Source organism: Corvus kubaryi, unplaced genomic scaffold, assembly GCF_017639235.1.
Source record: "Corvus kubaryi isolate FWS band 111438036 unplaced genomic scaffold, C.kubaryi_AGA036_p1.0 37334, whole genome shotgun sequence".
NCBI lineage: Eukaryota > Metazoa > Chordata > Aves > Passeriformes > Corvidae > Corvus > Corvus kubaryi.
In genome coordinates this window covers 16,157,248-16,183,063 of record NW_024581108.1, presented here as the reverse complement: position 1 = coordinate 16,183,063, position 25,816 = coordinate 16,157,248, and the positions used below count along the sequence as shown (strand labels likewise).

Genomic DNA, 25,816 nt, shown 5'->3' with positions numbered 1-25,816 from the left:
GCAGGCACGAGGGCCCACGGACGCGGATCCCACGGATGGAGACACACGCCGGAGTGCACGATGCCTCCGGCTCCACCACGGGATGCTCAGCCCTTGGCCCCAGGCGCGGCACCGGGGACCCTCCAAGCACCTCCGGGACACAGGCACAGGGTGTCTCGGCCTTTCTTCTTCGTTCCCTGGCTCCCCGCTGCCGGGAGGCAGCGCTTCCACGGACCCACCTGCGGCGACTCCCACGCTCCCGGCCGTTGGTGCTGGCTCAGCGTCCGTTGTAACGTATTTGTGGCTCCTTCGCCCCCACACCACCCTTTCTATGTTTCATTGCTAGGAAATACTGGGAATCTCACTCTCATTACCACAACGGCATCACTGAAAGGTCTTGGTCTGGTCCCACCGCAAGTTGGGCCAACCCCAAGTAGTTTTTGCACTGTCTGCTGCCCTTCCCTTCCTGCCACCCCCTCAGCCCCCAGCCCCCTTCCCCAGCCAGCACGTATGCCTGTTTAGAGCAATCCCTGTCCCTGAAGCCTCTCCTCCTCCCTCCCATGCCTGGCTGCTCACCCAAGCAAGGGTTTTCACACTTCCTTCAGAAGCTCCCTTCAGCAGACAACCTTGCAGAAGAGAACCGAATGGCACCCAACCAGCCCAGCCCTGCTCCACCCCTGCAAACAAGCCCTGCTGAAAGCAGTCCAACTTCTGCCTCCAGCTCTTGGTTTGGCTCCTCAGCAGGTGGCATTTTCCTCACCAATACCTACACATGGTTACCAAAATATCTTTTAACTGCTGCTGCTGCTGCTTCTAAATGAGACAAGGTGTAAGATCCTGGAGCCCTAAGCTTTTTTTCCTCTGCTTGAGCAGCAGGTGTTTAGTCCAAGTCCTGGAACCCAAGCACACACACCTAGAACGAGCTGAGCACAGGGTGTGCTCATCCTATCACTGCTGGCTGTGGTAGGTGGGCTGGGGGTCACCCTGAGAGCAGCCTTGATGGGTCTCACGTCCTTATAAGGGACCTATGGGCAAATCCGGAGCCCATGCCCCTGCCAAAGCTGTGATACACACAGGCAGGATTGGGAGACTGGAAATGCACCTCATAGAGGCACATTTCTGACAGCTAGATGCATTTCTATCTGGGCAGGCCAGGGAAAGGCCCACCCCTGAAAGACAAGTGGGTGACTCTTTCAAGACAGCTGCTAACCAGGAAGATGATTAACCCATAAAGCAGCTTCTCTAACACCAGCACAGCCTCTCCAACCCCAGGCATCTCCTTCCTGAGCTTGGTGTGGGTCTGATGAGATGGGGGCCTCATATGTCTCCAGCCTGCAGGAGCAGCAGCAGGAGGGGTACAGCTCTCATGCAGGACAGGCAAAGTCTGCCCACACCTGACACCCTTTCTTCCAACCAGGCAGGGCCCGGTTTGTGTCCTGCCACTACACAGGGCACACATTGTCCCAGGGGACAGCCAGCACAGCTACCGGGGCAGTGGCTTGGTTTTCCCCCACAATTGTCACGCAGGGCTGAAATACACTGCAGTCCCAAAACTCATAGGACAATGTGGAATAGAGGCAGGAGAGCAGCAGATCTCAGAGGGGTCGTACAGAGGCAGCTATCCTAGTTCAAGGGCAAGAGTCAGCGGGCTCCAGCAGCCTCACTGCTGCCCCAGCCTGTTGCATCCACGTGGAAAGAGAGGGGCAGCTCCAGGCGTGCATCTACTGACACAGCACTGGAAGATCAGTGCTTTCTCTATGAAGGTATACTGGTAGCAGAGCAGGATGAGGGCCTTGTGCTGCATACAGCAGACAGCAGAAGCAGCAGGACCGTGCTCTTCCCTTCCCCCAAGCAGCAGATGAGCTGCAGGTCCAGCTGTCCACAGCCAGCTTCCCCACACTATTCAGCACAGCCAGGGAGAGGGAACAGAGCCAGCACAAAGTGTCCCCACCCCTGGGACCTCTGCCAGGGCCCCCTGGATAGAGGGGCACGGCAGACTGAAGAGCCCCAGCGAGCAGCCAAGTCACACCAGGGAGCTGCTGGCTGGAGGGTGTCCTTTGAAGGGGCAAAAGCTCCACTTGTCTGCCCCTCTGGTGCCCCCAGCTGCACAATGGGGCTACGGACACCGTGTTCACCCCCACTGCACTGAACTACCTGAATGGGAGAGGCCAAAAGCAGCTTGTGTTGGGCTCACGTTGGGCTGCTAGGAGCTTGGCAGAGACAACTTGGAGCTGCCTGCTGCCTGTTCCAACAGCCTCGTACCTGCTCCAGGCAGCAAGGCACAGCTCCGTGTTCGCACAGCCCAGGCTGGGTGGCTCTTGCAGTCTGAGCAGGCAACAGAATTAACCCCACACAGGCAGGACACCACCAGGCTCCTGGAGCAGGACAGGGGTTCTGCCAGAGGCACAGAGAGGAATATCTGAGCACTGGGGCAGCCCAAACCAGCACTTGCTCCCTGCAAACCTCCCTGGCATGCACAAGGCAGAGCAAGAGCTGCATCCTTGGACAAGAACCATATTTATTTCACTGACACAGAATTGCACTGATGGTCGATTCTACACACTGGGGATGGGCAGCAGCAGGGCCCCACGGGCTGGGCCAGGCTGCTGGGGGCAGAATTCACACAGAGAAATTTGTTTCTTCCGAGGGGCCGACTGATCTGCAGGACGGGGCTCTACGCAGTCAGGCTCCTGAGACGCCAGGAATCTCCCACTCCAGTCAAGTATAGAAACATTAAATAAGTATATACAGAACCTCTTGGGGTGGGCTGGAATAGACTGAGTGCAAGAGGGCTCAGCCCATTTTTACTCTAGATGTCTAGAAATAAAGAAAGAAGACAGGTTAGACTGTGGCCCACAAACCCCAGCTCAGCACCCCAGTCCCACCCAAGCACCCCAGGACCATCCAGAAGCTGCGGACAGCTTATTAGTCCCACTGGTAAGACATGAGCATCACACAAGGTGCACCCAAGGTGACACCCTCAGTGACAGAGGGGCCATCAAAAGGGTTCACAATATTGCAAATATGCACAGTATGCTGTGGGAAGAGCTGTGCCACCCCAAACCTTGTAAGCAGCCTCCCCATCCCAGTGCAGAAGACTGTGTTGAAGCCCCGTTGTGTCTCCCTGGGGTTGAAGAGCATCCAGGGTGACAGAAACCTTGTGCTCACGTAGGCCTGGTGGCCTCAGGAAGTAGGTACCTGCAGAATAGCAACGATGACCCCGAACAACCCTATGGCACTGCCAAAGATTTCCACGATCAGGATCTTGACGAAGAGGCTGGGATTCTGGGCATCAGCCAGGGCAGCCCCGCTGCCCACGATGCCCACACAGACCCCACAGAAGAGATTGCATAAACCCACAGTCAGACCAGCTCCAAACATGGAGAAACCTGTGAGAGAGGAACATTGCAAGAGCAGGGGTAACCCTCTTCCACCTGCATCCATGACATGCTGCAGAAGCTCTTCCTCGAGGTGACAGAAGACCTGGAGCTGCCAAGCCCCAGAACGGCCCTGTTTGGGGAGCAGGACTGCTCCAAGGTGTGCCCCAGCTCCCGCAGTGCCAGGCCAGCAAGGGACAGCAACCGGCTGCCACCCAGGGGAGGAGCAGTGCTGCTGCTGGGCAGCACAGCCCACTGGGTGCAGAAGGACCTCGAGAAGGTAAGTAAAAAGCTGCCTTTTGGCAGAAGAGTCACATGGCCTTCAGACACCAGCAGCAGGCCATGAGTAGGTCAGAGAGTGGGGGCCAGGGTGTGGCAGTGCTCACAGCAACAGCACCAGGGACCCAGCAGTTCTTACCTGCATGGTAGTTCCTGGCTCCAATCTCTTCTGGGGTGACTCCATTGAAAGGCTGAGAGAAAGCACAGGACCTGGATTAGTGACAAGTCTGTGGTCTCTGGAAAAGGTACCTGTCCCTGATACAGCACGAGGTAGCCACGTTTCAGCCAGAGCCGGTCCCTGACTCCATGACAGGCTGGCTTCATGGCATCTGCCTTGTGTGTGCTCTCCCAGCCTCTATTCATCACAGGCAAGGATCACTACACAGACCACCAGTCCAGGGGCTCCCAGAGGCACAACAGTGTTCAAAGTCCCCACAGAGCTACCACTCACACCACCGGCCCATGACCAGCTGCCCATCCCCACCATGCTCCCGAGGCTGGCACAGGGATGGCAGGGCAGCCCAGGTGCTCCCGTACCTCAGCCATGTTACTGATGACTATTGCCATGATGATCCCGTAGATGGCCACGGCCTCGCAGAAAATGATGCTGTGGGAGAAAGGCAAAGCCTGAGCACAGCATCTCAGTCAGTCTGACCAGAGTGTCCCAGGGGAAAGACCCCACCCCAAGGAGCCCCTGCCACTTCATGCCCAGCCAGGCAGACCCCTCCACAGCCATATGGGAAGCTACCCACTGCTTTCCTTTCAAACTAGGGGGAGCTGCTAAACACAAAGGCTGGATGCTGGTTGTGCTGGGGCACCTGTGTAAGCTGCAAGGATCCTGGGGGAAGCAGGCCTAGGGAGCCCTGCCCTTCACCAGCCCCTTTCTGCTCCTTGTGGAAGGGTTGTGCAAGGACAACCCTTGCCTAGGCAGGATGTGTGATCTCAGGGTGTTTGTTTTGAACACACTGGGCTCATTCACAGCGTGATATCACACAGTGACCCTTCAAAGCACCACTCTGGCTCCTTTAGGGCTCTTTGTTTTGAAAGCAAACAGCATCAGCAGCTCAGCAAGGAACAGTCTGCCAGCAGCACCCAGCTAGAGAGCAGACAGAAGCCTCTTCACAGTGCTGCCTCACTGAGGTGCAGCACGAGAACTAACCCCAGGTCTGTACTTACCTCACCAGATTCTTTGTTTTGATCCGTGGGGCTTTGACTCCACCACCAATGATGCTGGAGCCTGTGATGTAAATCCCCCTGTAGCAGACAAGGGTGGTTGGTGGAAGGTCTGGCACTCACAGAATTCTATACAGAAACCAGAATCTTTCAGCTGAGCAAAGAATCAGGCATGCAGCTGGGGGCCACTGAATACTCAGCCTAGCCACTCCTGGGGTAGGAGTGGCCCCAGACTCCACCACCTATACCAGCAGAACTGCTGGGGCTCAAGAGTCACCACTGGACAGCCTGGGCTCCGGGGGCACAGCTTCCAGAGACTTCCCTGTCTTTCCATTGCCACTGCTGCCTGTCAGCTGGTCCACCCAGACCCCCCAGTGGCCCCGCAATTCAGTTCCACTGCTGTGGTGACCCACAGCCCTACATGTACACATTGTTCTACCCCTGCTCTGCTGTGGGAAAACTGCAGTGTATACACAGCTACCAAGGTGGGACAGCAGGAGAATGCTGAAGAGCCAGTCCCACTCACCAGGCAGCTCCCACCACAGACAGGGAGATGGCCAAGCCAATGCCCAGGTTGGACCACATGTAGGGTGAGGTCTCTGTCAGAAACCTGGAGAGGAAGAAGTGTCCTGAGTTAGCACAGAGGCTGAGTCCCCATAGTCACACCACACAGCCTACCCCAAAACAGGTACCCCTCCACCGAATTATGAAGCCCAAGATGTGTTGGGCAGCCAGACAGTGGGACATGAGAACCTCTCTCTGCCAGGCAGAAACAGAGGACCCTCACCTGCATTGATCAAGATCTTCCTCCCAAACCCTCACTGTGAACCAGAAGCCTGGGCTCAGAGACATGGAGGGCAGAGCAGCAACAGCTGCACCAGGATCTCGTACGGAGCCAGCCATAGGAACACATGGGCTGCATCCATCCCACCTCCCGGGGAGCAGAGGTCCTGCTCACTGTAGCTCTTGTTCTCCTGTGATGTAGTGACCACTGCTCATCACTCAAAAGCAAGTGCTACTCCTGGGAGGCACTGCCAGCACCGCCTGCCTCCTCACACAGCCCTGAGGATGCCCATGTTTACAGGGAACTCACCAAGCCACATCAAAGCGGAAGCCCAGGTCAAATATCGTGTAGCAGATCCCTGGAAAGCAAGAACAAGATAGAAACCTCCAGGGAGGCACCAGCTGGATCCAGCACTGCTGGTTCCTCCCCACCAGCAAAGCACCAAGGCAAAAGCCCAGGAGCACAGCACAGCATGAAGGAGGGTTACTGGGAACACTGGCTCAGGCATGCAGTGTGGTGCAGGGTGTCCCCTCCAAATCCTACCCTCGTGATCCCAACACTTCCACATCAGTACAGGACAAACAGCCTGGAACTGCGATACTGTCAGGCCCCATCCCAGTCTTGCCCACAAAATGACCGTGGTTGTTGTCACACCCATTTTCCCTGGCCCTGCTGAGCACTCACAGACCATGCTGAGCTACAGGGTCTCAAGGGCAATCCATAGCCATGTGCCCTAGCACAGTCTCCACAGCAGCTCTCCAATGGCTCAGCTCTGCTGGAGAGCCACAGCTCCAGGGGACCAGCTGTGAGCTTTTCCCTGCCACAGGAGGGACAAGAGGAGCAAGGCTGTGCCCTGACTGACCATCACATGCTGCTACATCACCATCCCATCAGCGTTTGTGTTGCTTCCCAGGAGCCCATCAACACCAGAAGCTCCAGCTTTCCTCCAACACGCCCTTTGCAAGGCTGTGGGTTCAAGACATGACCGCTGTCCTCAGCATTTTCCCCAGGGTAATTTCCAGATAAATTTATACTCCAACACAGGCAGGACACACCAAAGCACTGCCCTGAGAAACTCAAAAAAGCCCTTCCTTTCCAAGGATGGCTTGCCCTGCTGCACTCATCTCCCACCTGGAACCACAGCCAAGAGCCACATCCCTGCACAGCGCAGGCACATGCAGAGGTGCTTGCACCGAAACCCTGCCTAACTCTGAGCTCCTGAGTGGGAAACACGGCTGCAGACCAGAAAAGACACTTGCTCTTTGCTGGAAAAGGGAGGGTGACCCAGCCCTAAGGAACAGATAAGCACAGGCACTGTGTGCTCCATGCCAGACAGCGAGGGTGAAGGGACAGGTCTATCATATCTGACTGGAACCAGTGCCTGTGTGATGCTGACCCTGCATACGGTTGGGAAAAGAGGAAATGGGAGACTTCTGAAATGCTCAAATGCAGCAAAGAGGTCACTGCACGTGTCCCACTGCTCCCTTCTACCCCAGAGTTGCAGCCTGGAGGTAGGGGGTGTTGGCAACATGCCCAGCAGAAATATGGGGGCAGGACCATGCCCCCCAGGTTGGAGAAGCCCTTCCCTGCGCACAGCCAAGACAACTCATCCCACTGGAAGGCCTCAGCACTGCCTCAGTGTAGGGAAATCCTTGTAGCAGGGATGTCCCCATCATTCTTGTGTGCTCACCCCTCCACATGCAGCTCAGGTCTCTGCACCCCACTCACCAGGAGAGCACACAAGCACTGTCAGGCAAGCCAGCAAGCCCCATAATGGCAGGTGGTAATGCTGCTCACTCTTCCTGCCACAGAACTGGGGTGCCCCCCTCCCCTGTAGCAACACACAAGAATGAGGAATGGTGCCACCACAGCCAGGGAACGCAGAGGAAAGCCACAACCCAGCCTGCACATCTGGCAACCTTCAAGGATGATCTCTAGTGCTGGGCCCAGCCAGCCTGTGACTTGTGTTTTGGCTTTGCTGCTTAGCTGTCAGAGCAGGAACCGAACCCAGCCAGCTTCAGCTGCCTCCACTCCCCAGAAGTGGTAAGGAAGAGCTACAACCAGCTCAGGGCAGATCCTCAAGGCACCTTTCATCTCAAGAGCAGGTGTAACCTTAAATTCATATGCAAAAGAAACAGGGTAAAGGACACTTTCCTGTGAGCTCTGACTTCCAGCCCTGAAGCCAGAAGGACAGAAGATAGGGCAGCAGGACTGGAGGATCAAATAAGGGCTCAGGACAAAGAGAGAAAGCACTAAGAGACACTGCTGCAACACTGCACAGAGCAAGACCACTTCTTGCTCATGTCTTCCTCAAAAAGAGATTGCAACAGGGCAGAGGAAGTTAAGAGCAACTGGGCTCAGCTCAGTGAGATTTTCCGACAGTCTCACGTTCACAGTGTGTGCATCTGCACTGGTGTGAGCCACATGATTCAGAGTGCCCAGTGAGGCAGCTCTGGGCCCACACTGGGTTCACCAAGCCCTGGAAACACAAGGGAGTGAGACACCCTTCACTTCTGACTCATTCTCTCCCCTAACCCAAACACTGAATCAAAAGCCAAGGTCTCCCAGCCTCCACCTGGTTTGTGGTCACTTCACTCTGTGCTAAGAGAAAATAACCAGCAGTCCCAGAGCAAAATCTACCTGCTGGCCCAGGGGCATTAAACTCATCCTCCAAAAGCCCAACGCCTTCAGCAGCAGAGCGTGGGCTGCCACGAGCTGCAACACGGCCACGCAGCAGCTCCACAATCATCCGAACTTGCACGTTCTCTCTTGCTGCCGCAGCTTGGCAAAGCAAGGCGATCTCTCCAGCCGAGAGACATCAACCACCACAGTCTGAACGACCAGGCTCCTCCTGCCTTTACCTCCCCTAATCTACCAAATCCAAGCACGACCCCTGACGGGCACCAGCACCTTTCTGCTCTTGCACGCACAGAGAAGCAAATCAACTGCTCGTGCCAGACAGGCTCAGAGCGCTGAAAGCTGCACATCCAACAGCGACTGGGAGTTACACGGCACCGCTGGGGCCTCCGAGGGAGCCGCTGCAAGCCCCGAGGAGTGATGCCCAGGCTGGAGAGCCCCACAACAGCACTCCCGGTCGTGCCGTAGACCACAGACCAGCCCTGGGGAGCACCGCGGCAACCGGAGGCCTGACAACGCTGCACCCCTCAACCCCCGCCTTCCTTTTGCACATCAGAGCAACCCTCTCGAGAAAGGGAGCAGCCAGCACGGGCACAGGCACGAACCGCAGCCTCCCCTCGGGCCCGGAGACCCCTCCTGCCCCACGGCTCAGCTCCGCAGCGCGGCCCCGTGACCCCCCCCCCGCCTCCGCGGCCCCGGGCCCTCCCTCTCCTCCCGGCGCTGACCGACGCCCAGCAGCGTGGTCCAGAAGGCGAGGCCGAGCCCCGAGTAGAGCAGGGCGAGCCCCGTCATGGCGGCGGCGGCGGCGGCGGGACCGGGCGGCGCGGCAGGAGCGGATCGGCCCGGGTCACCTGACCCGCGCGCGGCACGTGACCGGAATTGCAGCGCCCGGACGGAAGTGGCGTAACGCCACCGGTGCTACCGCGCTCGCTTATTGGCTGCCTGGTTTGACGGTGGCGGGAAAACTACATACACCATAATGCACCGCGAGAACACCTCTTTCCATTGGCTGCCCTCCCCTTCTCCGCCCTCCTGTGGGCGGGACTTCTGGCGGCGGGGAGGGCAGAGCCGAGCTCCCATTGGCCAGCGCCGCGCCGCAGCCCGGAAGCGGGCGCAGGGTCCCGCGTGCCGCCATGGCCGCGGCCTTCAGCAGCGACGGGGAGGCCGCGCTGCGGCGGGAGCTGCGCGCGGCCGTGGCGGCGGCACCGCGGGGCGACCTCGACGGCTTCTACGAGATGGGCCGGGCCGCCGCCTTCGTACGGGATGGCGGGTTCCGCAAGGTGAGTGGGAGCGAGGATGGAGCCGGCCGGGGGCTGCGCGCCGCCCCCTCTCCCGGTGCCTCACAGGATTGTTAGGGTTGGAAGGGCGTCTGGAGATCATCCAGTCCAACCCGCTTGCCAAGACAGGGTCACCAGAGCAGGTTACACAGCAACGCGTCCAGACGCGTTTGCAATGCCGCCGGTGACGGAGACTCCACGACTTCTCTGGGCAGCTGTTCCAGTGCTCTGCTACCCCCAGCGTAAAGTGTTCTTCCTCACTTTGAGGTGGAACTTCTTGTGTTTTAGTTTATGGCCATTGCTCCTTCCTCTGTCCTGTTGCTGGACATCACTGAAAAGAGTCCGGCACTGTCGTGTTGGCACCCACCTTTGAGATATTTATACGCGTTAATGAGATCCTGCCTTCCTTCCAGGCAGGACAGGGTTAATTTTTGCAGTAGCCAGGAGGGCGCATGGCCAGGACCCAGAGGTTGTTCTGTACCACCTCACATCCTTTTCTGGGGACAGGGACAGGGTCCTTCCCGGATCCCGTAGTGTGGCACGGTCAGGGATTGTCAGAGCCCTGCATTGAGCACTCGTGTGTGAGTTGTCTCTTGTACACTGTTACTAACACTGTTGCTGTTAGCATTGGTTTTTTAATTTAATTTGCTGTTTCCAGTAAATGGTTGTGATCTTGACCTGTGATCTTTACCCTTTGTGCCTCTGATTCTCCCCTCCATCCCGCTGCAGGAGGAAAAGGAGGGGGGGCAAGCGAGTGGCAGCGTGGTTTGGAGAGGCTCAGTGGGAGCGTCATTCCTAAACCAAAACAGATCTTCTCTCAGTCTTCTCTAGACTAAACAGGCCCAGCTCCCACAGTCTCTCCTCATAAGAGAGATGCCCCAGACCCCTCATCATCTTTGTGGCCTCTGCTGGACCCTCTTCAGTAGCTCTTTGTCTTTCTTATACTGAGGAGCCCAGAACTGGAGACAGTACTCCTGATGTGCCTCACCAAGGCCAAGCAGAAGGGCAGAATCATATCTCTCAGCCTGCTGGCCACACTCTTCCTGATGCACTCCAGGATCTCATTGGCCCTCCTGGCTGTAAGGGCCCTGCCAGCTCATGGTCAACTTGTCACCCACCAGGACTCCCAGGTCCTTGTCTGCAGAACTGCTCTCTAGTAGGTCAGCCCCCAGCCTGTGCTGGTAGTTGGAGTTATTCCTCCCCAGGTGCAGTACCCTACACTTGCCCTTGTTGACCCTCATTAGGTTTCTCTCTGCTTAATTCTCCAGCCTATCAAGGTCCCTCTGAATGGCACAGCCTTCAGGTGTATCAGCTACTCCCCCCAGTTTCATATCATCAGCGAACTTGCTGAGGGTACATTCTATCCATTCTATCCCCTTCTGTCCCTTCATCTCACCCTTCCCAGTGTCTCATTCCCCATCTGTCTCACCCTTTGTTCTCCCCAGGTCGCCCTGCAGTTCCCTGACGAGCTCCTGGCAGACGCAGTGGAGGTGGCAGCGCGGATGGAGGCAGCGACCGGGGCGGAGATGTACGTGTTAGGAGACACCACATACGGCAGGTCGGTGTGGGGCTGTGCAGGGTGTCCTGGGGTTCCCCTGCAGGCAGGAATGGGGCAGTGCCAGGGAGGAGGGAGAGCTCCATGCTGCAGAGCCCATCTGACACCGGGTTCTCCTCACAGCTGCTGCGTGGATGAAGTGGCTGCTGAGCACGTGGGTGCTGAGGCAGTGCTGCACTACGGCCCAGCCTGCCTCAGCCCCTGCAGAAAGCTCCCGGTGCTGCACATCTTCGGGCAGCAGCCCCTGGACGTCGGGCGCTGCACAGAGGCGTTCCGGGAGCTCTACCCTGAGCGGCAGAGCCATGTGGTGGTGCTGAGCGATGTGGTCTATGCCCATGCGATGGGTGAGTGCTCTGGGGCAGGGAGGGGGGCACTGGGACTGCTCTGAGCTCTGGAGAGCTGCCAGCTTGAGACCAAGCAGGCATTCATTCCCCACACTTTGGCAGATTTGATTTCTGTCTTCTCCCCTGATCTATTGCACCTTCTCCACGTCAGGACTGTGGCCAAGTTTTGTTCTCACTCCTTTCTTCCTTCAGGTGAGCTGGAGCAGCAACTGCGTCCCGAGTACCCCAATATCATCTTCTCCAGGCTGGTGTGTGGAGACCTTCCTGGCCCCGCAGCGCCTGGGGAGGAGCGGAAGTTTGGTCGCCAGTTCTTGGTGGAGGCTGCTGGAGGGCTGCAGGACTATGCCATGTTCTATGTGGGAGCTGAGGGCCTTGCCCTCACCAGCTTCATGCTGACCTGGAACCGCTGCTCCTTCAGCTCCTTCAGCCCCATCACCGGCTGCGGCCGCCGTGAGACCCTCAATGTCAACCGGGCCCTGATGCGCCGCCTGTACCTGGTGGAGCGGGCCCGGGATGCCAGTGTGGTGGGCATCCTGGTGGGCACCCTTGGCGTGGCGGGCTACCTGACCGTGCTGCAGCACCTCCGGGAGCTGCTGTGCCGGGCTGGAAAGCGCAGCTACACACTGGCCGTGGGGAAGCCCAACCCCGCCAAGCTGGCCAACTTCCTGGAGGTGGATGTCTTCGTCCTGGTGGCCTGTGCTCAGAACTCCCTCCTGGACTCCAGTGACTTCTACCGACCTGTTGTGACCCCCTATGAGCTGGAGCTGGCCTGCAACCCGGCCCGTGAGTGGACAGGGAACTACCTCATAGACTTCCGAGACCTGCTGCCCGGTAATAGCTAGAGACAGCTGCCCAACACCCTCCCAGGGCATATCCCACCCAGCTGCCCTGCCTGTAGGCTGCAGTTGCTCCAGGATAGATGGACCAGGCTAACATTACCATTTCCTGGCAGGTGCCTGTGCGCACGTTGAGCTCCCACCGGCTGTTCCCGCAGCGGAGGCTGTTCCCGACGTCTCGCTGATCACGGGGAAGATGCGGGCTACCCACCTCTGTGACCCCCCGACCTCCCAGCTGCCCCCCAGCACCACCCTGGCCTGCAGGGACCAGACACGGGCGCTCGCAGAGATCAGCCCTGCAGGTTTGTGTTGGTTTCATGGTGGGGCTGAGCCCTGGTGCAGGGGCAGTGCCACCTTCCTGCTCCCAGTAACAATTCCTTTCTCTCTCCCCCCAGCCTCCTTCCTGGAGTCCCGCAGCTGGCGGGGCCTGGAGCAGCAGCTGGGACAGACCCCCGTCTCCAAGGCTGTGCAGGGCCGACGAGGGATTGCCATTGCCTATGAGGATGAAGGGTGTGAGCAACCCTGATTCGGCAGTGTTGGCATCCAACCAGGAGTGGGGCCATGGGGGGGCCCAGGCATTGCCTCCCACTGGGTGCTGGACCTGCTGCCAGCTGGCCCCTTGCTGGATGCAGCCTTGGGTCCACAGTACAGCAGTGGGAGAGCAGGAGTTGCATGTGTGTTGGGGAATGCCTGTGGCACCCTGAGGCCCATGGCCAGGGCAGCAGCAGGGCCAGGAGAGACAGGCACTTGGCCCAGACCCAGTCTCCAAGGGCTTCTCCATCCAGGGCAGCTTTGTGCCTACAGGGAAAGGTTACAACTTTGCAAGAGCTGACAGTGCTGGGACTTGAGGCTTTTGTGGACTATTGCTGCTAACTAAAGCTGAAGAGGATTTGTGATTGAACTGGTTTTTAGAATAAAACACGGGCTGAGGAGCATAGATGGGTGATACCAGCTGTCCTAAAGTGAAAAATGTATCATGGTGCCCCTGTGGGGAGCAAAGCCATGTGTGTCAGCTATGACCAGCCTGAGAGAACAGAAAACCAGAACTAGGACCTTCAACAATGAAAGCACAGGCTGGGCTGGGGCACTAAGGCAAGGGCAGGGGTCTCTGAGCACAAGCAAGCCCCTCAGGTGCTCTTACGAATGGGAACGGGGTGCACTCATCCTGTGCTGCAGGGAGGACCCTGTGTTTGGCAGGGGTGGAGCCTGGCCCCTCTTATCTGAGGCAGGGCTCCATGCTGGGCAAGCAGGACACACTGTTTTTTGCCATCCCTCCCAAAGCCAGGGAGACAGTGAGGCATCCCAGCCTTGATTTAACACCCTCCACAGGGTCACTCCCCAGAGGCAAGAGGCAGGCAAAGCCTGGGCACTGCAATAATGACAGCCACAACATAGAAATATTCTTAATATAATTAGGTGCAGGGCCTCCCCCCTCCCAGCCACACGTACAAACAAGCAGGGGGCAAATTCCCCCTGCCCAGCCAGCCACTGCTGCAGGCACAGGGCAGCCTCCCCGCTGCGGGGCATGGGCACCCACGGGGAAGGGCTGGAGAGGGCTGGTAGCCCGGGGACAGAGCACCCATGCTGGGGCAGTCCTGCCCAGGCTTCCCCTGCCCCGCCACCGCCTCCTGCAGCCAGCACTCCTGTCCCCTGCGAGGAGGGAGCATGCTGGGGGAAACAAAGATGCTGACACCGAGATGCGGCCACCAAATCTAGCTGAGGAGTGTCCCGAGTGGGTTAATTCTAGGTGGAGGGTTATTCTATGAGCCGTACTGCAGCAGGGCAGGGAGGATGGGGGGCTTTTCCTTGTGGGGAAGAGCTGGTCCAGGCAAATCGTCCGTGGTCCTGGCCAGCTGCTCAGTAGTCTGCTGTGTATTCTGTACCATGCAGCCCTCGGCACAACAAGGTGAACTCCTTCACCATCTCCTTCACTCGCCGCTTGTTCACACGCTCTCTGCTAAGACAGAAGGAGGGAACAAACATGAAGCAGGAGCGCTGCACTGGGCCATGCAGGGGGGTCATTCGCACCCTGTGGGAATGTGGGGCACAGCTGCCAGGGCAAGTGGCACACAAACCTAAGGATCTGCTGGCTGAAGTTTTCTTTCTGCTCTGGAGTGACTCGGGCCGAGGGGAAGCCGTCCTGCTGCATGGCCTCCTTGATCCAGACGCTCAGGAGGCTGAAGCAGTGCTTGTTCAAGGCAAAGAGGATTTCTGCGAAGTGATCCATGAGACTGCGGGAAGCCTGGCCACCGATGCCCTGCCACAGAGCACACAACATGCTGAGCCCACGTTGTCACCCCCCTGCTCCCATCCATGCTGCTGGGCTCTCTGCCCCTTGGCTCCATAGGGATGCTGCTCAGGAATAGAGCCCAGTGCTGCCTGGGGAGCCTGCAGTCCAGCGTCTCTCACCTCCAGCACTGCCTGCAGCAGCGCTTTGCCGTTCTCATGCACGACCTGTCCCACCGGGGCAATCTCTCCACAGCGGGGCAGCAGCTCCGTCTGCAACACAGAGTCCAGGCCTGCTCAGTGCCAGCACAGGCTCCACACTGCAGCACCCGTGCCCAACCTCAGCCCCACTCCGGCCTTCCCAGCTCTCAGAGAGGACTTCATGATGGCATCATACTCACAAAAAAGCCACAGGATGCTTTGACTGTTGGGGCCTCGGGAAACTTGAGAGAAAGGACACCTGCAGGCAAAAATCACTCAGATTAGCAACCAGAAAACTCCCCTGCCATCCCAAATCATCCCTGTGGTCCCCACCCCTTGGCTGTTTTGTGCCCAGCTCTACAGGAGGAGCAGGCTGGCTTCTCCTCAGAGTGATTTAGAGCACATGCCCATGCCCATGGTACTCACCACACTGAAACACTGCTTTGACATCCAGGTTGCTACACAGGAAGAGGTCTGGCTTCCTTTTCAGAGCCTGCAAGGCACACAGACAGGTAGCATGAACCCCGCACTGTAGAGGCAGCCAGGAAGCCTCCAAGGAACCCGGTGCCCCAGACAGCCTCTGCCTGGACACACACTTACCTGGGCACACCCACAGCAACCGGCAGTTTCACACAGTACAGCAGGAAACCATCACTTTACCCCTCCCCAAGAATATCATTCAAACAGCCAGGCAGTTCGCTACACCCAGGATCCACTGACCCCAGAACCTGAGGATAGGTGCCGCAGTGATGTGCAAACACTCGGACACAGAGGGCTCCTGTCCCATCAGAGTAGATCAGGCAGCAGCACCGCTCCCAGGACAAGGGCAGCCATGCAGGGCTCAGCAGAGACCAGCCACCTGTGTGCTTTGCTTCTCTCCTGAAGATGCTGGCATCCCTGGGGTCACTGCAACTGGTTCAAGCAGTAGCCCCAGACTGCACCAGACGACAGTGAGATGCCAACATTTCTTGGCAGTTACTGAGCAGCAAGTCTGAGATCAAGAATGTTTGGGTTTTTTAATGCCACACAGTGATTCCACCAGCCTCTGTGCAGCCCAGGCACTGCTGCTGGAAACACCCTGAGCTGTGGCACCTTGTGCAGTGACTTGGTCCCCCTGGTGCTGGCACTGAGCAGTTACTGGGTGGAAATGTTTCAGCTTGCACCTTCCACTCCATGGGAAGTGTTTCCAACCTGCCTCAGTGAGCCCTACTATATTAGGCAGCCAAATTAATCTCCTGACCACCATACCCACTGCTGCAGAAAAGCACTGGGAATGGCAGCCATGCCTCCTGCCCTGCTGTCACTGCAACACCAGGGACAGCAGCCATAGCACTGGAGCGGCCCAGCTGTGTGCCTGGAGCTCAGAGAGCAGCACACCAGGGCAGGCAGCCCTTGGGGTGAGCTGTGTGTGGGGCCACTGCTGCCCTCTGAGCCTTCTCCCAGGGATAAAAGCAGGGACAGCTCTCAATCAACAGCTCTCAGGACACACAGCCATCTGCCCCTGTGGTCTCTACCTGGAGCAAAACAGACTTATTTCCCTTCCCTTCTTCTCCAGGGAAAGTTCATAGCCATCTGCCCAGTGCAGATGCTGGAAAACAAGAAGCTGAGGAGCAGGTTTCAGAGTTAGCCCATCTCCTTTCTGACCTTTTCTACCACGCACTGCAAAAGAGGATTCAGTTTTGGGCACTGAAGGCATCGCTGTACCAGGTGGAGGAGGCACAATCGCAGGGACCTGCTCCCTGCTGGATACAAGCCGAGAGCTTCATGGGGCGATCAGGGGCCATGTTATACCTGTGTGTGTATATACAGGCTGTGCACCATCCCTCCTGAAGAACTGGCATCAATATCAGAAGGTGAACTGCTGGCTGGGCAATGGTTTAGCAACATACCCACTCAGTGAGGCTGCTGCTGTCCAGCTGGCCCCATACAGGACAAATGCTTGTAAGAGATGTTGTAGTTTTAGCCCTAGGAGACTACCCCTGCTGGGCCCTACTGTGAGCTCCAGAGAAGGGACCATGAGCCTTTCCCCCAGCAGCATGCTCAAGGGCAGCTGGCTCCTGTGATAACCACTCAGCTGCAAGATCCTCTACCCTGCCCATCTGTGAGGCTGGTTTTAACCTGAGTCCTGCATGCTAAAAGTGTTCCATTTGGCACCAGTCTTCCAATGGGCTCAGGTTCCCACCTACCTGCAGGGTGCTTCTCCCAGCCAAACCAGACCCGCTGCAGGCTGAGTGCCCCAAGCTCTCCTGCAGACCCACTGCAGCATCTGCTCCTCAATCCATCAGTACCATGGGGAAAATCATGCCAATATTGGGAGGGCTCCTTCCCACAGGACACCTTGCAGAGTGCAAGCCCAGTGCAGACCTGGGTACGCATGCACATGTCTAATGTAAAGAGAGCTGCTTTTTATCCCCACAAGATGGGGCCCTGTGGAGCTTCTCCCATAAGAAAGCAACACCAGGTAGGTCCAGCTTCTCTTTCCCAACACCAGGTATGTCCAGCTGTTCTTTCCTAGCACCCGGAACCCTGCTCCAGCTCTAGGACCTCTTATTGCCAGCCCATCTTTCCCGTCTCCTGCCAGAGCACCTCTGCTCACATGTTCTGGGATGGGGACAAGTCTTTAAATGCTTTCAAACGTCCCCCCCACATCCTCTGCATGAGCAGCCACTACGGAGATAGGCACTCGCTCTCCAAGAGGAAATGTTGTATTCTTCTCCACAGCAGCTGGGAGACCACCAGAGAGGTCTTCAGAGCAGGCTCTTCTTCTGTGCCCATTTCTTAATAGGCAGACAGGCATGGCAGGGACGCCCTGCCATGGACAGAGGACAGTAGGGACTGCACTACCAGTTCCTGCAGCTCTCCAGAACACACAGCCGTTGTGTCCAGTACCCCCTCCTCTTCCCAGACCCCACAGCTGGGAGAGCAGAGCCTCTTGCTTTGGAAAGGACACATACGCTGGCTAGGCAGGAGCAGTGAGCCTCAGCAAGGGCATGCTGAACCCATGTCCTCCATGGGGTTCTCTGAGTCTCGCTGGAGCAGGTGTGGTGGAGAGCTCAAGGACTGCTGCATGCAGCCTGGACCAGCCAAAGAAGGGAGGGAGGTGGGGGATGAAGCTGGCTGTGCTTGGCCAGGCACTGTCTCTACCATCACAGAAAGTCAATCCTGCATCTTCTGCCCGGTGAGGCCCTGCTCACCCAGACTGCCCCAAGGATCTGTCAGTGGAAGTCACCAAAGCACTCCCAAGGTCTGTGCAAGTGAGAAGCCCTGCTGGGGTAGGGTGTGGATGAGGTAAGGCAGGCTGGAAATCCCCAAAATCCTACCTGCAACCGGGAGCATACATGATACCCACTGGTTCCCAAACTTCAGAACCTGCCTGATTTTGCCAATGCAGACCTGGGTGCAAGCCCCAGCCACCGTGCCCATGTGGTCCTGCTCCAGCTGCATGGGTGGAACTGAGCCCCACACCCTCCAGGTGGGATGCTCACCTTGGGCATTGCAGCAGTGATGCTCTGCACGGATCCCAGCATGCAGCTCAGGAAGGAGGGAGCAGCAGAGAACAAAAGGATGCTGGCACTGCTCTGTGCAGCCCTATGGCAGACTGGTTATTTTATCCTTTGCTTTGAGTAGTATTTTGTCATTTGGTTTAAGCCAGCAGGCTCCCATGATCAGCCAGCCGTCATCAAGAGTTGATAGCCAATTAACACTATGGCGAAAGGATCAGCTGCAACAACTGGGCAGTTCCATGAGCTGCAACCAAGCTCAAAGAAAGATAAAGTCAGCAGGAATCCTTTGACACAGAGAGATGGTTCCCTGTGTGCTGGCAACAGAGAGCTGGTATGCAGGTATAATGAGCTTCTCCTGAGTTATCAGAAGGCAGGACAGTCCACCAAGGTAATCAACCACAAAAACAGGTGGTCAGGGAAGTGGGGAAGTCTCCACCTTGACATACTCTTGGATCCAAATTCACTGCTGCTCTGTAAGATGCATTACTTTGCCAAGGGTCTGCAGGCAGAGCAGGCTGGGTGAAAACACAGCTCTCTGAAGAGATCTGCCGTTCCCTCTGAGTTTAATCCTCCTATCTACAAATCCTCAACAGCATCACTGCAGAGTATGGTCCTCTGGAGGAGGACAGGCTGGACCTATCTCTGCCATCAGACAGCTCTCAAAGTCCTGAGAGCAAGGAATCAATTGGGGAAGCCAAGGTCAAGTCTTGATGGGTTTTAAAGCACCTCACTAGATCATCAGTCTGTGAGAAAGGTCAGGCCAAGGAAGAGGAAACCCTGAGTTCTGTGTGTGAAGAGGGAGGACAGGGATGGGATCCTTTGCTCTCCATGGTGTTTCAGGAATAAAAAGGCCAGGAAAACAGCAGGTCTTGAGTGTGCGGTGTCAGGTTGGCATCATGATGTCAGATGTCCCACAGTGATCCAAGATGGAGAAGCCACAGAGGTAGGTAGGTGTCTCTGAGCTCCTGCAGGAGTGCCTCTGAAGGATGTCTGGAGATCCACACACAGGAGATGGGGCCAGCTGCCAGCACATTGCCCCAGCATTGCCTGCAGACCCTGCCCACAAGGATAGGGTGTAGCAGATTCCCAGCACCCTGGGTGGGCGGTGTTTGGTCTCACAGTATGCCCCACCGAAGTGCAGCGTGGTTGCACTTTTCTCTCCAAGAAAGCACAAATATTCTGTGTCCAGACACAGAGGAGGACCCCAAGCCAGAGAGAAATTCAGTATTTTCCAAAGAAACAACAAGTAACCTTGGGAGAGTCTTTCAGAGTCGCCTAATGCCTTACACCCAGCAGGATCACCTCTACCTACCCTCCAAGAGCAGTGGGCTTGTTGAGTCCTTTCAAGAACTCCACGCAACAACAGCTCCCCATGTGATCTTCCAGTGCTTCCCTGCCCTCTTAGGAAGGCTTGCTACTGCCAGACCTGGATCCTTTACCATGATTTCCTCCCATTACTGATTGTCCCACTCAAGGAGAACGGAAAAGGGTTTTTTGCCTACAACTGGCACATTACCTTTTACACATTCCAAGACTCATGCAGCTCCTCAGGCTCCCATCAGCTTTTCCTCCCCACCATGCGTACAAGGTGGCCATCTTCCCAGATGCTTTTCTCTGTGGTCTCTTGATATAAATCTAAAGAAATGTTGTGCCGCAAACTAGGCACAGTGTCCAAACTGAGGTCCTGCTAGCAATGAGGACACCACCAAGAACCTCACGCACAGATCCCATTTACCACCTTACCATCATGTTCAAAACCCTTCTTAAAAGGTCACAGCTTCCAAAACCAAAAGCAGAGCAGAAGTCTGATTGCCTTGATTATGTTACATCTTTCAAGATGAAAAGTAGGGAAGAAAAGGCTGCAATATGGCTTTGACATGCAATGGGTCTCAGCAGGATCTGGGCATCATGGTGAGAACTGTGAGGAGAAGACCCTGCCTGGGGGAGGTAAGGTGCAGCCCCCTTGCCCATTCCAACCCTCAAGACCCATGGGAGGATCAGAGGGGTCTGACAGGTTAGCACCTGGGTGTGCCAGGCACTCTTCTGGGGCTGTCAGCAAGGGTAGGACTGCCACAGCTCTGGGAGGAACCTGGGTGAGTGTTCCTGCACAGCCACTGGTCCAGCATGTGTGATTAGAGGTCTCACCACTACAGAAACAGCGCAGAAAGCAACTCTGCCGGGCCCCTCCTCACCACAGACCCACCCTGTGGGTAGGTGGGCAGGGAACACGTCTCTGACAGGGACACTGAGTACATCAAGGACATTGGGGCTTCTCCCTTAAGGGCCACAGGGGGCTGAGGAGCACACTGGGCAGGTGTATATACACACACAGCATAGCACTGGCCCTGCCTGCCCACTGCCAGCAGTGACACAAGTGCCAGCCCATGTGCCAGCCCGCAGCCCTTGTGCCACATCAACGCAAACTGTCCCCGTGCGCCGCCGAGCCAGCAGCTCCTGCACAGGAACTGCCACCACCCGGAGAGGCTGCTGGGGCAGGAGGCAATGTGGCACTTGCCAGATCCAGATGCCATCACAAGCACATTGCTCAGAGCCAAACCCTGGCAGCTGCCTGCTCCTGAAGGCAGGGGCTTCCTCCCACTGGCCCCTGGGCAAGGCAGCCAGCTCAGCCTTTCCCCGCTCCAGAGGACCCATCAGAGGGCAGGTAAATGGGTTGGAAAACATCCACTCAATGCTCTAATTTGTCTGTCACCCAAGGGTGACTGAAGCAGCAGCAGCACCAAGCGCCCCATGCCAGCTTCAGCACAGTGAGGGGGTGGGAGCTGGAGCTGCCCTACAGAGGAGGGCACTGCCCTGGGGATGGTGTGAACCCAGAACTAAAGGAGAATGTTTTGTTTTCAACTTCCACGGAAACAGATGGAGAAACTCGATATTCAACTAAAAGGAAAAAAAAACGTTGTCAACAGAAAGCTAAAAATAGGTTTAAATTGAATTAAAAAGAGAGAGAGAACAGAAAGTGAATGAATAAGAAACTAAAACACACCTGTGCCAGGAGTTGCATAAATGAATCAACAATATCAGGATGATCCCTGGGCCCTAAAATATAATAAAGATGTAACTTAAGAGAAAAATCATACAAACAGCAACTCAACATCATATAGTTATGTGATACAGAAAGAATTTACAAGTGAAAACAGGAGTGTAAGGGAAGAGGGGTGTGTGGGGAAGGGGATGGGCAACATGAGCAGCTTGAAGCAAGTTAAAGAAACAAAACATACAAAAAATCATGAAACTTGGAGAACCCAAGAACAGAAAGAAACTGCAAAGGAAAGGGTCTAAAGCCCCAGGGTCTCCAGCTAGCACCTGAGTGCTGCAGAGCCAAGGAGGAGATCTTCATGTCCTTGGGGAGGAAGACAAGGAGGAGCAGGGGCTAGCTGGGCACCATCTCCACAAGGAGAATTATAGCTTTTGCACTGTGGGGACTGAGCGGGTGTCTTCAGAGCACTGTTTGGTCCTGGAAGGTAACTGCAAGTGAACGACAACACCTCAGCAAATGCTTGACAGGCCTGGCTGGGCTCAGGCGTGCACATGCTTGTCACCAGCATCAGCTGCTCAGGAGACCCTGGCACAGACACCCTCCCACCCCATTCCCAGATGCTCTCCAGGATGGTGAGTCCAGGATCCTCCTGGAGGTCTCCAGCATCCTCATGGGAGAGAGCAGCTCAGTGCCCAGAGGTCTCTGTGCCAGCACCACTCACCCTACCTTGGCATCTGACTGTGCACACTCGCATCTTGGCCCTTGTAGGCTCAGGCATCCCCCCCCTTCTCCTGCCACACGTGGGCTCAGCAGAAGGGGCTCACTCTGCTCAGAGCTGGCCCCCCACCCAAGGGGACAGTCCTGGGTACACACCGAGCTGAAGAGGTGCTTGCCTGAGCAAAGCTTGCATCCAAGTGTTGGCACAGCTCGGGCTCTGTCCCCTCCCCTTTCCTCCTGCAGACGTCCCTGCTGCTGCTCGGAGGCATCGCCACGTCCCCAGCACCGAGGCAAAAGGGTTCCAGCATAGACACATCCACACGCCACTGGCACAAGTGGGAACCTGATATCCAAGGAAGCCTGGCTCGCTTGTCACTGACCCCAGTGACACCTCAGCACAGTGGGATTTGCTCGGACCGTGGTGTGATGATGAAGCAGGGCTCCTCATGTCTCCCCCCACCTCTCTAGAGAGCTCTGAGCCTTGACTGGGGGACAGCATCACCCTACCTGGCACCCAGCTGTGAGCAAAGGATAAGACCCTTTGGGGGCCGCCTGTGGTAATGCTGAAGGACGAGAGCCAGCAGCTCCAATGTACATTTGTCCCTGTCACAGGGCAAGTCACCAAGATGCTGAGGGGAGCCATGGTGCACAGGAGCCTGTTCTAACTCCATTTGCTTTTTGTAGGGTGGGCAGTTAGCCAAAGAGGGGCCCCTGCCCTGCAGGAGAACTCCAGCATCCTCAGCATCACAGCAGGGACTCAGTGGCTACCAGTGACTCTGAAGAAGTGATTTCCCAGCTGTTCACACACACATTCTCCTGCTCATACGGGGGCTTGATTTCAGGCCACTACAAGCAGTGCTGGCCCCTGGAGAAGCCCTGGGATCTCCCTGTGGGCATAGCCTCCCTGCCAAGCTGGACTGCAGTTCCAGCTTGACCACTGCAGCACACAATACCCAGCCTGGGCTGTTGTAACAGGACAGAGGCCCAGAGCACCCAGGGGTTTCCTGCTTCTGTTGCCCGCAGGGAAGGTACCCACCTTCCAGGGGTTGGGATGAATCCAAGAAACAGAGATGGCCCCAATTAGCTTAGCTAGGAGTGAAAACAGCCATTCCTGGTAAGACGCCTCCAGACTCCATGCATGCAAAAGCCTGAAAACAGCCCCAGCGCGAAGACGGGCTAATCCTACGTACCTTGCTGGAACAGGGTCAGTGTGACTGAGGTAACGAGCAAGAAGAGGGCCTTGATGGGAGGGAAGTGGGCAGGCTCGTGGGCAAAGATGTGAACCAGCTGCCAAAGAGAGAGAAAGATTGAAGCTTCAGCTGGCCCTGCACACCCCCAGCCTCCCAAGCACAGTTCCATACCTGCCGGGTGAGTTCAATGGCAGAGACCTGGGGTATGGTGCTGTACATCTGCCCCAGCATCTCACACAGCTGAGGCACCATGGGGGCAAAATCATCCAGGAGGGTCTTCACAGACTTCTCAAATATGGCACAGACAGACTGTGGGAAAAGAGGGACTGCATGAGCAATGGGCATCAGGAGACCTCTCCCAGGGCTTAATGGTTGGGTCCCAGGGGAGGAAAGAGCTGGCAGTGGGGACAGGGACCAGCCAGGCAGAGGGCTCAGACCTGCTCTGGTACTGGTGGCGTGCCCTGCAGCACAGGATGCTCCCAGTGACCAGGAAACACCCTTCCCACCACAGCAGGAAGGCTCCCCAAGGGCCAGGGAGAAATGGCTGGTGGGACAGTGCACATGGGCATTACTGAACTGAGCAAACTGGACAAACACCAGATGATACAGGTCCAGGTCAGAACGTGAGAGCTGTTCTCTTAGGGAACACAGGTTGGGTAGATCCCATCTCCCTGCTCACGGCAGGACCTCAGTTACTGGAGAGAAGCAGAGCTGATGGAGGCACAAGACAGACAAGAATGACTTGATGCTGCTGGTGACAGCAAGCAGCACTGGTCCAGATAACCCGGGAAGACATCCCTCTCACAGGCCATCACCCAGAGTCTGTCCTTTGCTGTCCCCAGCTCAGGTCAGCAAGGACAGGCAGAGCTGCAGGCAGTATACAGGTGAAGCCTGGTTACCTCCACCACCTGGGCGTCATTCAGCCACTTGCTGAGAACCTTCTGTATGAGCTGGAAGACTTGCTGCAGAACCACCACCACCTGTAAGGAACAAGAGACACTGAAGAGAAATGGCCCCCATGGCACTGGGGAGATTCAAGACTAAGCATGGCCTGGACTCAAACCTTCAGGCACTACCTCCCCTCTCCAAAGCTGGACAACTTTTTTCTGAAGCAGCCTGGCACAGCTCACAGTTGGCAGGCAGCACCCAGGCCATCCTCCAGAGCAGCACCTAGCCAAGAGGCATCAAAGAGGCAAGTCACCTCTGTCCACCTCAAGAGTGGTGGGATGAGCTGAAGGAGCAATTTTAGCTGGAATACACTAGCACTACCCTCTTGCTGGTACATGCTGCATTCTCCATTAACCCCCCTCTCCTGCAGTGAGTAGTGAGGCTTTGGCCAGGCTGTGGCAGAGAACACGGAGCTATCACCCTACTCACTGGGTTGGGTCCTTGCTGCACTGGCAGTTTTTTGACCTCGGTGCTTTCATGGTCGTCATCATGGTGGCTGATGTCTAAGGTGGTGAAGAGGTTGGAAAGCAGGCCCAGGATGTGGATGATGGCCAGCCTGTTGGAGGGATTGGGCTGCCAGGGAAAAGAAAGCCAAAGTATGACACAGACTGCACTACTCAATCATAGTCATGTCTTTGGGATGCTGAGGAACCAGAACTGCAGCGGCAAAGTGCCAGAGAGGGGCTCCCTGCACTGCACTTTCCCTTGAGCCCATGCTTAAGAGTGCTGCTTCAGCACAGCAGCCCCAGGGCTACAGCCAGCTGGAGAAACCACTTCTGGATGGAGGCAGCACACAGGCACTCACCGTTTCGTCAGCCAGCTTTTCCAGCTGCTGGATGTAGGGGGTGATCAGGGAGTGCAGGTTCTTCAGGATCTCTTCCACTTGCAGTGCAGAAAGCAGGAAACCAAGAGCCTGCATCAGCCACATGCACTGGCTTGTCTGGGGCAGAGAAGACACAACAGTGCAGGTCACTGCCTAGCCCACAGCCCATGCTCTGACAGCTGCCAGGGTCCCAGCCGGGTGTGCTGCAGCTCCTGAGCTGCTCTATCTGGGTCCCTCTAGGTGCATCTCACTGCAGGAGAGGGGAACAGCTCCCTAACAGCTTCTGTTCCCAGGGAACAGGAGCTCTGGCTTCAGCACACCTGGCCTCTTCCCAGCACCTGCCAAGGAAAGACCAGTTGGTGTCCAGAGATCTCCATGCTGGCATCACTCACCCTACCTTGACACACCATTCTTTGCACAGCCTGTCTCAGCCACCCCGTCCTAGTTACAAGGCAAGGCTGGGGCTCAGTTCCTACACTTATCTCCCTTCTTTTTCCTCTTGAAAACATGCCTGTCATCTCGGTATCCTTGGGTTTGGAGAGTCTGAGAACTGCTAGAGTTAAGCCTCCTCCTCCTCCCTCTCTAGGGGACGTACCCTCCCAGCACAACCCCCTCCTATGTGGGTGAAGTGAAGCCCAGCAGCGCAGTGAGAGGCAGCCAGCAGGTTCTCCTGGTCCTGCACACTGTGGATGCAGTGCTCAGCTCTCCTCTGGGGACAGCCTTGTGTCCTCAGCTGAGCATGACTAAGAGGGCATGGGGGGCAAGGAGAACCAGCAGAAGTGTGAGTCAGCCTCTCTTACCTTGTGAATCTGCTTCATCAACACCTCCTGTCAAAGGGAAAGGGAGAGAAAAAAAGGAGGGTGAGTGCTGCAGAAAGGCCCTTCCATTCCAGGAGGCAGGGCTGACAACAGGAGGTAGGACTGACACAGGTCAAGACAACTAACACCAGTGTGGGCACAGATAAACATCGTG

At 56.6% G+C, this 25,816-nt stretch overlaps 3 protein-coding genes across 5 annotated transcripts in view; 1 reads left to right on the top strand and 2 right to left on the bottom strand.

The window, feature by feature from the left end:
• Positions 1-2,477: 2,477 nt before the first annotated feature.
• ATP6V0B (ATPase H+ transporting V0 subunit b) lies at positions 2,478-9,118 on the bottom strand. Its single transcript, XM_042030518.1, has 8 exons — positions 8,955-9,118; positions 5,902-5,950; positions 5,335-5,418; positions 4,812-4,889; positions 4,173-4,242; positions 3,775-3,826; positions 3,178-3,368; positions 2,478-2,796 (listed from the first exon to the last, which is right to left on the bottom strand). Exons 1-8 carry the CDS (start codon positions 9,019-9,021, stop codon positions 2,773-2,775), a joined length of 615 nt encoding a protein of 204 aa, XP_041886452.1. The 5' UTR covers positions 9,022-9,118; the 3' UTR covers positions 2,478-2,772.
• A 228-nt stretch (positions 9,119-9,346) lies between these two features.
• Positions 9,347-13,178, top strand: DPH2 (diphthamide biosynthesis 2). Of its 2 annotated transcripts, none has more exons than XM_042030516.1 (6): positions 9,347-9,509; positions 10,952-11,064; positions 11,185-11,405; positions 11,598-12,236; positions 12,358-12,543; positions 12,637-13,178. In XM_042030516.1, exons 1-6 carry the CDS (start codon positions 9,363-9,365, stop codon positions 12,765-12,767), a joined length of 1,437 nt encoding a protein of 478 aa, XP_041886450.1. In that variant the 5' UTR covers positions 9,347-9,362; the 3' UTR covers positions 12,768-13,178. The 2 variants fall into 2 exon arrangements, with proteins under 2 accessions (XP_041886450.1, XP_041886451.1); XM_042030517.1 differs by lacking the exon at positions 9,347-9,509 and adding an exon at positions 10,775-10,859.
• Positions 13,179-13,633: 455 nt separating this feature from the next.
• IPO13 (importin 13) overlaps positions 13,634-25,816 on the bottom strand; it is a 31,837-nt gene continuing 19,654 nt past the window's right edge. The window contains exons 9-20 of one of the 2 annotated variants that reach the window (XM_042030515.1): positions 25,645-25,671; positions 24,827-24,961; positions 24,451-24,594; positions 23,973-24,053; positions 23,245-23,382; positions 23,074-23,170; positions 21,173-21,225; positions 15,095-15,161; positions 14,869-14,927; positions 14,651-14,740; positions 14,317-14,498; positions 13,634-14,195 (exon numbers count right to left, since the gene is read on the bottom strand). In XM_042030515.1, the coding sequence (XP_041886449.1) occupies positions 14,099-14,195; positions 14,317-14,498; positions 14,651-14,740; positions 14,869-14,927; positions 15,095-15,161; positions 21,173-21,225; positions 23,074-23,170; positions 23,245-23,382; positions 23,973-24,053; positions 24,451-24,594; positions 24,827-24,961; positions 25,645-25,671 (1,170 nt within the window). In that variant the 3' untranslated portion in view covers positions 13,634-14,098. Of the gene's footprint in view, positions 14,199-14,316; positions 14,499-14,650; positions 14,741-14,868; positions 14,928-15,094; positions 15,162-21,172; positions 21,226-23,073; positions 23,171-23,244; positions 23,383-23,972; positions 24,054-24,450; positions 24,595-24,826; positions 24,962-25,644; positions 25,672-25,816 lie in introns of both variants that reach the window. The other variant, XM_042030514.1, reaches the window with a different exon arrangement.